General features: G+C 38.0%; 1 protein-coding gene across 1 annotated transcript in view; it reads left to right on the top strand.

Moving 5' to 3' along the window:
- SCYL2 (SCY1 like pseudokinase 2) overlaps positions 1-12655 on the top strand; it is an 88056-nt gene that overhangs the window by 28207 nt on the left and 47194 nt on the right. Inside the window, exon 3 of the mRNA XM_045291287.1 lies at positions 7664-7821. Coding sequence (XP_045147222.1) covers positions 7664-7821 — 158 coding nt within the window. The remainder of the gene's footprint in view (positions 1-7663; positions 7822-12655) is intronic.

Raw genomic sequence — 12655 nt, 5'->3', positions numbered from 1 at the left:
CCTACCCATTCTCCCTTTACCCTCCCTGTTTTGCCACTCACACCACTGGTCCTATAGGGCTCATCTGTCCTGGATTCCCTTTATTTTCAGTTCCTATCTGTACCAGTATACCTCCTCTGGTCTAGTCAGACTTGCAAGATTGAATTCGAGTCATGTAATAAACACTTTATTACACTCTTAGCATATGTAGAATCAGACATATTCCCTTCCTTACTGCTCTGTCTCCATTGTCTATTGAGTGTGAGGGCCCCTGACAATGGTCATGGGCCGGGCCTGCTATTATTCTGTACTTTCACTGCCACCCAGTCAGTTCCAACTCATGGCAACTCTGCAGGACAGGGTAGAACTGCCCCTTGGAGTATCTGAGACTCACTCTTTACAGGATAGAAAGCCTTCTTTTTCTCCCAAGGAACAGCTGTTGGTTTCAGCCACTATGCTACCAGGGCTCCTATTCTGTAGGTAGAGGTATAATTATAATAAATTAAATATTTAAAAATAAACAAAACTGTGAAAAACAGAAAGTACTAGTCAAACATGATTGTTGCCTATTTCTAGTAATTTTGAGATGTATATGTACCTGACGATAAAATTAATATCTGTTAAGTATGATACTGCATGATCCTGTGGTGTAAAACATGGTTTCTTAAGAAGTTTGTAGTGTATGTAAGGAGATAAGATTTTTCTAGGAATTAGATGTATAGAGTGAGTACTATTGAAAAGTGTTAGAAAGAATACGTAAACTAGAAATTAGATGGTGGTATGTTATGATGATGAAAGGGTTTTTATTTGGGTGAAAGTGTAAAGAGTAAGTTGGTTTCCCATTCAGCAGTACCTCAACATTTTGTTTTGTTACATTTGTTGCAATCCTCACAATGTAGCGAACTCTTGCCACTTATTGCCTGTGTTTTACCATTTCTTCTTTTTTCCTCCTTGCCTATTGAGTTTTTATCCTTGGGAAAATGCTGCTCTTTTAATCTCAGGTGTTGGATTGTTTTAAAGAGTGTGTATTGTTTACCTTACAGTCCTTTCTTGGTGCTTGACTGAATGTTGAGTCTTAGGAGTAATTTTAGTTTCGGACTAAAGGATAACTGAGGCCCAGAGACTTGGGGATTCTGCTTGTAACTCTGTCAGACCATAAGCCTAGTCTTGTTCCATGGTTTTGAGTTTTGTTCCACTCCACCAGCACCCCCGCACTGCCTATTGTGACCCCCTTCCAGGGTGGTCAGCACTATCTAGTCCTTTTGAGTCAATGGATGTTCGGTTCTGTGGTCCTTTATTCCTTTGGGCTAACTGTTTTCTTGCATCTTTAGTTTTCTTTGCTCTTCTTTGCTCTGCATGGGGAGAAGCCAGTAGTTCACCTTGGAGGGCCATTCGCAAGCTCTCAGAGCCCAGTCGTGACTCAGCAAAGTAGGATGTAAAACATCGTCTTCGGGAACTCTGTTAGTTGATTATAGTATGCCCAGATCTCCCAGATCAACAGCATTATGAAAGGTTTTAAAGTTCAAGATAAGAGTTTCACGCTACCTTACACATCCAGAATGAGTCCTAAAGATTTTAGTTAACTAGTGACAAATTTGCAGCGATTGCTTAAATTTAATTAACTCTTTGAAACAAAATGACAAAATCAGTTTTCAGTTGTTTGATAATGTTATTCTGACCTACTTAAAGACTATGACATAAAATAATGAATATCTGAGAGAGAATTTTGTAATTTCTTCATTAGCTATAATTAGTGTTTATCCTTTAAGAGTAAGAGCTTGAGAGCCATTTCATGAGATTTTTTTTTTAAGCTTAAAAGATCTTGAAAAAATAAACACATTTAAATTAGATGCATTAATAAAATGTGTTATAGCAGAACACTTACTAAAATAAGAGTGTGCACATGAATGTTGAAATAGAAACGTAAACTTCTGGGTCATTTATTTTCAGCTCAAATTAAGATTACATTAAGCTCTTCCTGATTATCATGTGTCTCATTATCATGCTGTTATTGCTAAGTGTCATGGAGTTGGGTCCAAATCATAACAACTTTATGTACAACATAATGAAACACTGACTGGTCCTATACCATCCTCACACTCATTCTCATATTTGAGCTCATTGTCGCAGTGTTTTTGCATCGTTTTCACTGACCCTCTATCTAGTGTGATGTCCATTCTAGGGGCTGGTCCATCCTGATAATAACATGCCCAAAGTGTAGTCTTACATCCTAAGAACCATTCTAGCTGTGCTTTCTCCAAGGTAGATTTGTTCTTTCTGTTGGCAGTCCATTGGCATACGTCATAGTCCTCACCAACAACACAATCCCAAGGCATCTGTTGTTCTTCTGGTCTGCCGTGTTTATTTTTCACCTTTCACATTTGAGGTAATTAGCTTGGGTCAGGTGCCCCTCTGTAATCAAAATGACATCTTTACTTTCTTATATTTTAAAGAGTGATTTGCTTGCCCATTGCAATATCTCATTTGATCTTTTTGATGCTACTTCTATGGATGATGATTTCAGATCCAAGTAAATTGAAATCCTTGCTAGCTTCAATCTTTTCTCCATTTTAAATAATATCGGCTGCTTGGGTTGTGAGGATTTAGGTTTTCTTTACAGTTAGTTGAAATCCATACTGAAGGCGTCAGTCCTCGATCTTCAGCAGCAAGTGCTTCAAGTTCTCCGCACGTTCAGCATGCGCGTTGTGTCCTCTGCTCTGTCAGGTGATTCATAAGCCTTCCTCTAACTTGACGCCAGGTTCTTCAGATAGTCCAGCGTTGCGGTTATTTGCTGCATGCTGTTCATGAAGTATTTCCTGGTTCCTTTCAACAACTACATCTTAGTTTGTGTACAGGTGCTGTATGAGTACTATTAGTATTCTAGCATTCTCATTCTTAGAATATTGTCTATAATGTTATGACACACAATTTCCTTTACATAGTCAATAAAATATGTGAATATAATTCAGGTATTCTCAACTTTCAGTCAAGATGCATCTCACATAAGCTTTGATATCTTTTGTTCCACATCCTGTTCTGAATCCTCCTTAAATTTCTAACAGCACCTTATCAATGTAGTATAGCCATTTAAAAATTTTTGTTTACATATTTTGTAACAATATTTTGTAACATTGTTACATATAACAAAAAACAAAATTATTTTTGTTTTGTAACAATATTTTGTTAAATAATTTTGTTTACATGTGATAATAGTATTGATTGATAATTTTAATATTCTGTTGAATGACCTTTCTTTGTATTCGGCACAAATATACATCTCTTTTCATTGGTCATGTAGCTCTTTCCTGATTTGTTTTTTGAGGGGGGCGTAGATGAGTGAGCACTTCTATTGTATTTATTTGTTGTTACATTTCATTTGATGTTCCATCACTGAAGTCTTGATTTTACCAGTGCCTCAGTGCAGCTTTGACATCTTAATTTTTATCTATGTTTTTAATATACACCAATTCTTTTTGGTTCAGTGACTCTGTGTATTCCTTCCATCTTCTTTTGATGCTTCTTGCATCGTTCCATATTTTGCCCGTAGAAGCCATCAATATTGCAATTTGAGCCTGTTCTTTAGTTCTTTCTGTTGGGTAAATATACTGAGTATATACTTTCCTTTTGTTTTTCTAACTCCACTTCTTTGTATGTTTCATTGTAATATTTTACTTTGTCTTCTCAAGCTGCCCTTTGAAATGTCTTTTCTTTCTTCCTTGTCTTTTTAATGACCTTTTGCTCTCTTCTGTATGAGAGCCTGGATGTCATCCTACAACCACCGGGCCTTCAGTCACTCGCATTCAGTGTATCAGATGAGATTGTCTTTAAATGCAGGTGAGGTAGATTCAAAGTTGTGCTTCAGTTCTCATGGACTTGTTTAAGTTTTCTTCTTCAATTTGCAGTTGCAGATGAGCTAGTGGTAGTGTTTCCCAGTTGAACCCTGACCTCTTTCTGAGTGATGAGACTGAGCTTCTCCATCATCTCTTTCCACAGATGTGATCAATTTTATTCCTGTGTATCCACATGGTGACGTCCACATGGATAGTTACTGTTCATGTTGAAAAAAGGTATTTCTAATAAGGTGTTCGTCACTGTGAGTTAGAACCAACTTGTTGGCAGTAGGTGTTTGGTTTTTAAGTTTTTCCAATATTCTATCATGTTTACAACTTAGGCCATATTTTCTGGTATTGTCCAATAATGATCTAAAAAGAGGTAAGATTAAAATGTTTATATGCAAGAGGTACTTACAGATTTTGCTCAAAATAAGTCATTTCTTTTCTGCAGTCATGTATTATGTTTCTCTGAGGTGCTTTTTCTTGTTTTGGCCTGTGTTATTTCTGGGAAACAGAGTGCTGCTGGATTGGCTCAAAGCGTCTTCCCTAGAGTCCCTGCCTGGCTAGACTCTTGGCACTTTATCTCTTACCTGTTGTGTACTCTTAGATAAAACATTTTTATTTTCCAGGAAGTCCTTACTTGTGAAGTGAATATAATAGTCAGTTGACTCGGTGGGTTGCTGTAAGATATGGAATAATCCTTAAAAAGCACTCAGCACAATCTTTGGTGCATAATAACTACAAATGTTACAAATTGCTATCTCTGTAAATAGACAATTGACTTGGAATCCCTTTATTTGTAAGATTGTCTGGTAGACAAGTACCTGGAGCTTTAGCTATAAGGGTGCATTGTAATAATTTCATTTTTTATCGTCTTCGTTTTGTGACTCTAATCTGGAAACAACAATGACAAAAGTTTGAGTTAAAAGTGAATAGGAATAATAAGTGGCAAGAATGGGACTCCAATTTAATTTTGTGTGACTCTAGAATGTGTACTGTCATCTAATGCTCTGCTCCTTGCATGATACATGTTTGTCTATGTGACATAGAAGTAGTATGTACTTTATATTGCATAATTTTGTTTATCCTAAGATGTCATTGTTCTGTATGAATTTCACAAGGTACTAAGTCTCCTTCGCTTTTATTCTGAGGTGCTTCCTGAATAGTAGTCCTGAATGTGTGTATCATTGATAAAGTGTGTCACTAAATCAGAAAAATGTCAATAGTAATAGAAAAATAACAGGTCTTGTTAGTGATATAACATCTGTTGCGTGTTTATAACATGCCCCATATTGCAATAAGTTCTTATTCTATTACTGTGTCATTTACTACCATATACACTCGTGTATAAGCCGAGTTTTTCAGCACATTTTTAATGCAGTTTTTGTGGTAATATTAGGTGCCTCGGCTGATATTCGGGTCAGCTTATACTTGAGTATATATGGTATTCTTTGATCCTATGAGACTTATCTTCATTTTACTAATGAGGAAAAAATCCTGGTCATTTATAGGAAATTGACTCATACTGTGCTCTGGTGTGTCTAATCCCAGTGCTTTGATTGCAATTTATTCACATCCTTTATTATTGTAGTAAATGTCATCTTATTCGCAAATGCTTGGACAATGGGATTTTGAAGAATTGAGTTACTAAATAGTCTCTTTTCCTTATCATTTTTCAAGAACACAATCTTTTTAAGTTCTTAACTCACATAGTAGATAGGACTGTGTAAGCTGGAACAAGTTGTGTTTGAGAAATCTGAATCTCTGTTAGGTGACTAGATAACTCGACTAACTTGTGTAGACAGTAATTAAAATGCAACAAAAATGAAACACAAAAGAAAATATAAGGCAATGTAGTTGACAGTAATAATTGAGTGACCCTCTGATGGCCATCAAGTAGGATCCCACTCACAGAGACCTTCTGTAGGCTTTTCTGAGACAGTTTAATCTTCATGAGAGCAGACAGCTTCGACTTTGTCCTGAGGAGCAGCTGGTGAGTGATCCGGCATCCTTGTAGATAGCAGCCAAACTCCTAGCCTACAGGGCTGCCATAAAACACCACCCGCAAAAGCAACTCACTGCCACTGAAGTGATCCTGACTCATGGCGGCCCTATAGGACAGCGTAGAACTGCCCCTGTGGGTTTCTGAAGCTGTAACTTTGGGAGCAGAGAGCCTCATCTTTCTGCAGTGTGGCTGGTGGTTTCAAACTGCTAACCTTTTGGTAGCAGCCCAACCCATAACCAACCCAACAGTGGCTTTAATTAGAAGCTTTCAAAAGACGCTTTTCTAGAGATTCTAAAATACCGTATATACTCACGTATAAGCTGATCCTAATATCAGCCAAGGCACCTAATTTTACCACAAAAACTGTATAAAAATGTGCTGAAAAACTTGGCTTATAAGGATATATGGTAGTCATTCTGAAATTTTAAATGAATTTTGAAAGTTTTCTTATTAGAGGGATTAGCATCATTGAAGCATGATAAGGCTATAGTTTGATTAAGATGGCAGAACTACATGGATACTATTTTTCCATGGGTAACAGTGAGAGAGAGAGAGAGAGAGAGACTGAGACTGAGAGAGAGAGAGAAAGAGAGACTGAGAGAGAGAGAGATAGTTAGTTGAACAGGACATATGCTTTGAGCACTGTAAAGGAAGTTGTGAATGATATCCAAGACAGTCAGAAAGAGAGCAGCTTCCTGTACTGGTGCCATTCTCAGTTACTGCCTACTACAAGATGGTGATGGTTGAAGTAGAATCAGAGCATATGTTCTTGGTAGGTGCTTTTGAGTCAGTGCCAACCCATAGCAGCTCCACGTACAACAGAAAGACTCATTGCCTCGTCTTGCGCCTTCCTCATATTTATTATGTTTCAGCCCATTGCTGTAGCCACTTTGTCAGTCCATCTTGTTGATAGTCTTCTCATTTTTTTTGCCGAGTGTCTGTTTTACCAAGCATAACATTCTTGTCTAGGGACTGATCCCTACATATCCAAAGTAGGTGAGACAAAGTCCCATCATTCTTTCTTTATTTTTTAAAAATCAATTTATTGGGGACCCTTACAACTATTATCACAATCCATACATACATCCATTGTGTCAAACTCATTTGTATATTTGTTGCCATCATCATTCTCAAAACATTTGCTTTCTACTTGAACCCTTGGCATCAGCTCCTCATTTTTCCCCTCCCCCATGAACCTTTGATAATTTATAATTATTATTTTGTCATGTCTTATACTGTCCAATGTCTCCCTTCACCCACTTTTCTGTTCTCCATCCCCCAGAGAGGGGGTTATATGTAGATCCTTGTGATCGGTTCCCCCTTTCTACCCCACGTTCCCCTTCCCCTCCTGGTATCACTACTTTCATTATTGTTCCTGAGGGGTTTTCCTGTCCCAAATTCCCTGTTTCTAGTTCCTATCTGTACCAGTGTACATCCTCTGGTCTAGCTGGATTTGTAAGGTAGACCCATCATTCTTTCTTTTAAGGAGCATTCTGGCTGTACTTCTTCCAAGACAGATTTGCTTGGTCTTCTAGCATTCCAACTAATTTACCGGAGTTAACAGTCCTTGCTAATTTTGTCTCTTTTTCATTGGTTCACCTTTGGTAGCTTTTTCTGTATGTGTATGGTAGGCACTTCCTAGACTTTAATCTTCTATTATGCCCAGCAAGTCAGTCAATAGCCGTCAAACCTCCACCATCTTTTGTATTGTTACATTGGTGCCAACATTTTTATTATGCCATTAGATTTTAGTTTTTTTCTGTTTTAGACCCTTGTGATACTCAAATATAATTTTAGTATGTATATAGATATATTTATTAAAATTGTCACACCATTCTTTTATTAGGAAGTGGCTGTTTTTGTCTTTGATAAGAAGCTGATAGACAAATATCAAAAATTTGAAAAAGATCAAATCATCGATACTCTGAAACGAGGAGTCCAACAATTAACTCGGCTACGACATCCGCGACTTCTTACTGTCCAACATCCGTTAGAAGAATCCAGGTAAATTTATATAAAACTTATTATATAAGTGACTTCTTAAACTATTTAAATTAGCTTAATATTTGAAATCTGCCTATGCAATATACTGTCTCTGAAGATATAAACTAGTTTTGAGGTCTTATGGGATTATTAGTTATCTCCCCTAAACTTTATTTGTACTTTCTATGTGTATATCTCATTGAAATATTAAAAACTTTCTTCATATTTGCCAGAAGTCTGTAACCTATGCTTAGCACTATGATGTCCCAATGAAAGGTGCAAGATAATTTTAGACACACTCCCTAACTGAAAGTCCATGCTGATTTCCTGGAATTAGCTGCCCTCCCTAATTTGCTAGAGTTTTTCTTGTCTCCTTTTCATTGGTTCCACATTTGAGGGCTTTTCCTGTATGTGTCCCAGGAACTATGGTAGGCACCTTCTGTGTGCCGCATGTCAATCAATAGCCACGTCTACTTCATTGTTTGTCTCAAGAATGACTCTTGATGTCTTGCTGAGAATGACTAGAAAATGAAATTTATGTTGTGTAATCTTAGCTGGATCCTCAAGCCTGCAGTGCTTTTAATTTTTCATGCCCTTCTTTTACAAAATTTTCTGCTTTACTTATATTTCAAAACCTTTCTTTCCTTGCATATTCTATTAAACTCTCAAACGAAACTAATTCTCGTCAATTCTGCCACATAGTGATCTTACAAAAACCGGAAAAAGCTCCATTGTCCTTGACTCAGTCACAACTCATGGTGACGATGATGAGTGTCTGAGATAACGGTTTCATCTTCCTCGGGATAGATGGTGGGATTGAGCCACCCATCCTGTACTTATCAGTCCAATGCTTATCCAACAGTGCCATGACACCAATCAAGAAATATGAACTCATTGAGTTGATCCTACAGTGATCCTACAGAGTAAGACCAGGTGCCTTACAGGGCTTAGCAAGAGTGTAAATCCTCACAGCTGCTGTGGTTCGAACTGCTTACCTTATGGCTAGTGGCTAAACTCTCTTTTTAAACTGTGTATTGTAAATGGAATGAAAGTCTAACAGAGCACATTGTCCGTCTTACATTTGACAGGTCACACACATCTTGTTCCCACTCACCCTCGCAATGTATCATCACCCTCGCTTCTTTCATCCAGTGCTTGTTGTCCGTTTCCATTCCTCTCCCTTTCATAACTCTCTGAACCTTGATGTTTGGTATATGCTGCCCTTCTGCTTTCTATTATTTGATGTTTTGACCACAGAGGTGGGTTCAGTTCTAGATCTGAAGCGTAACTAAGGTGGGGGTCCCACCTGTCTCTTGCCAACCAGCAAGCCTTGTATCCTTTAACACCTTCCGTTTTGTTCTACATTTTTCTTGCACTATATTCAGGACCTTCCATTGTGATCCTGTTCAGAGCAATTGGTAGTGGTCTCAGGGCTCTGGAGACTGGTGTTTGCATGGTTTACATTGAACTAATTCTCTTGATTTTCAACATTCTGCTTTTATCTTGGTAGGGAGAGATCAGTAGTTGCATCTTGGATGGCTGCTCACAGGCTTTGAAGACCCAGTCACTACTCACCCAAGTAGGATATAGAACATTGTCTTTGTGCACTTTGTTTTACCAGTAGATGTTGATGTCATCCGATACGCTGAACCTGATCCAGACTCTGAACCAGGCCCAGCAACTCATTATTTCAAGGACTTTAGTTATATCTGAGAAGTGTGCATCACTTTGCCTCCTGTATGCACTACCACAATCTGGGATCGATTATAGCTGGTCTTAACCTATGTGGCACCAATCAAGAAATGTGAACTCATTGAGTTGATTCTGATGTATATGCAAAACAAGTTTTTACAAAAGCAGAGACTGCTGCATCTTTCTTCTGTGGAGAGGCAGGAAAGTTCAGACTGCTTACCATTTGGTTAGCAGCTGAGTGCTGCCACCACTGTGGCACCAGGGCTCCTCTACTCTGCCACCAGGACTGACATCCTGTATGACACTCAGGTTTCAGAAGATTTTAATCAAACATTTGCAAATTGTGTTATGCAAATGTAGGATTTGAAGTAAGGAAGGACTAGGGGACTAGGAAGATGGAAAACTCGGAGCTGGCCTGGTTCCAGGCTTCCCACCTTCTTTCAACCAGGCCACTTTTATTTTTATCAATTTTCTATATTAGATTTCTGTATTTACTTTGGAATCTTTATTAACCCACCTTTACCTCACCAACCCGAAAGGACAGGGTTTTTTTTTCTTTCCCTTCTAAAAGATAAAAAGCATATTTAGTACCTATCTGGTGAAAAACTGCTCAATGCTTTCTATTTGCTTAACTTAATTCCCAGCGATCTCCAGGAGAACATTAAGTAAGCCAGATGTGAAAAGTGACAGAACTGGGAGCTAGTCTCAGTCCTCCTGGTACTTGAGGCTCGGTGTTATTTTATGTTCTACCTACCGAATAATAAGCTCTATGTCTGTGTCATAACTATTTCCATTACTCGCCCTTTCATAGTTAACCTCAGAAGAGCACAATTTATTTGCTGCCTCTTATGTAACTCTGTTGTGAACCCTGCATTCCAGCAGAGTCTTCAATTTTGTTTGCCTCATTTGTCCTGAGCTTTCCTGAATCTGTGTTGTATGTCCGATTTCTTCTGGAGTATTCTCGCTTTCTATAGGTGAATCCTACCCACTCATGTCTTTTTGACTGCAATTTGCATGTCTTTTCTCTTTCTTTTTTTTGTTTTTTGTTTATTCATTCACATTTCCCTTTTATTTTGTTGTTGAGAATATACACAGAAAACATATACCAATTCAACCATTTCTTACAGTTCGGTGTATAATTACATTTCAAGGCTCTCCAAGGAAGCAAGACCAGGGTGCTCTTTTTTCCTTTGTTCCTGCAGCTCCATGATTTTAAATATTAATGGACTAGGGATTTATTACTGTGAGCCCTGGTGGTGTACTGGATTATGCATTAGATTGCTAAACCACAGGGTCAGTAGTTCAAAACCACCAGCCAGTTTGTAGGAGACAAATGAAGCTTTCTACTCTATTAAAGGTTTACAGTCTCAGAAACCCATGGGAGTGGCTGTACTCTTACAGTCTGGCTATGAATAAGAATCGACTTGACCCAATCAATTTGGAATTTTGGAGGGATTTATTGGCAGTTGTGACAAGAAAACAGTTATTTTAAAGAGCTATTATCATTAAGTTAAAAAAAAACTGTAGTGATATTGAAAGAAATAATGATAGTCAGACACTTCAGGGAAATTAAAAGATAACTTTAAAGTTTTAATGCATTAATAATATTGAAGTGAGATCAGAATTATCCAAAAGAGTTGTATAGAGAAAAATCCAGGAGAAAGTAAAGAGTTGGTTATGTGGTAAAAAATAATAAAGCAACTTGTGGCTCAGGATTTTGTTGTTGTTATTTTGTGTCTGCATGTATTTGATTTCACCACTTTAAAAAGTTTTTAAATGAGAAAACTCAGGGATTAGAAAATGGAAAGAAGAATTTTGTAGAAATAACTGCAGTTGATACTTTGGTGTTTGTCTTTTCAGGTGTGTGTGAAAACGAATGACGGTCTCAGAAGCCCACAGGGGCACTTTTACCCTGTCCTGAAGGGTTGCTCCGAGTCTGAACTGACTTGATGTTAGCGAGCTTGGTGTGGGAATAGAAATAATAGAAGTGTTAGTGATTTATATGGAAATGATGGACATAGAGAGTAGTTTTTTAAAATCCTGAAAAACAATTATGAAAACCCTGGGTCAAAATCAGTGTGCGAAAGGAGGACAGACCTTTGAACTGCAGAAGGGGAAGAAGAGCAAGGAAAGGCACCGGAAGGTGTCAGGGTCTCCTGGCAGGAGAACAATTGGCAGCAGAACTTGGAAGCTGGAGACAGGAAGAAAGGAACCACAAACACCGAGGACTATAGAATTGAAAAATAAGGACTGGGAAGAGCTCGTGATATTGGACTAGTGAAGGTTGTTAGTGACGTTCAGTGATTTCAGTTGGATGATTGTTTGGAAGGTAGGACTTTGATACAAAGAAGCCCAGCAGAGAGGACAATGTTTTAGTAAAAATCCAAAGGACAGCTTAGGGGGGTAGTTGAGAAAATCAGTAATATGCTGAGGTGACATGTGGGGATTGAAATCATTCATGTTAGATGAACTCTGGGTAACTTTTAGTAGAAAGTGAGCAGTAAGGGCCTCTGGACAAATGGGTTTATGAATTAAGGAATTCAATAAGTGGGTCATAAAGAAAGCTATTGAATACTGGGTGACATGGCAGGAGGATAGAGTAACATCAATGTCTACTAGGTGGTGGTACTGAGTTTGTTAAAGATTTGGATTTTCCAGTTTTTCCCTCATCTGTTTTCAATGACATATGTCAAGGGAAAAAGAAACCAGTGACAGCTATCATAAGGCAAGCTTAGTGAAGATGATAGTTACTGAATAGCTGAGGAATCAGATAACATTGGTGCTGAATGTGTGTGTGTGTGTGTGTAGAATTTTTTGGAAAAGATACTAGGAGGCTGTTTGAGGGAGGTTTTTAAGGGTAGGAAATAAATCCAGATGCTGTGGTTGGCGGGGTGATCTTTGATTAGATAGAGCCCTGTTGATGTGTGCTATTAGTAATGATGATGGAAATGGATATGAAAGATTATATGACCTAGGCATAACCATCTATGACCAAATGTGATTTGTGGGTCAACACAAAAAAGAAAATTATATGATTTGTTAACATAAATGGGCCCCTGGAAATCCTAGAAAATGGTAGAAAAGATTATTTGAACAGTTTTTCTTCAGTGGAGTTCATCAAACATTGTGCCCGGTGTACCCTGTATTAATGAGCAGAGTACTG

This window comes from Echinops telfairi, unplaced genomic scaffold, assembly GCF_000313985.2.
Source record: "Echinops telfairi isolate 266 unplaced genomic scaffold, ASM31398v2 ScPeMD7_2;HRSCAF=8, whole genome shotgun sequence".
Classification (NCBI taxonomy): domain Eukaryota; kingdom Metazoa; phylum Chordata; class Mammalia; order Afrosoricida; family Tenrecidae; genus Echinops; species Echinops telfairi.
The sequence above is the reverse complement of the archived record's forward strand: the minus strand, read 5'-3'. Positions and strand labels throughout refer to the sequence as shown.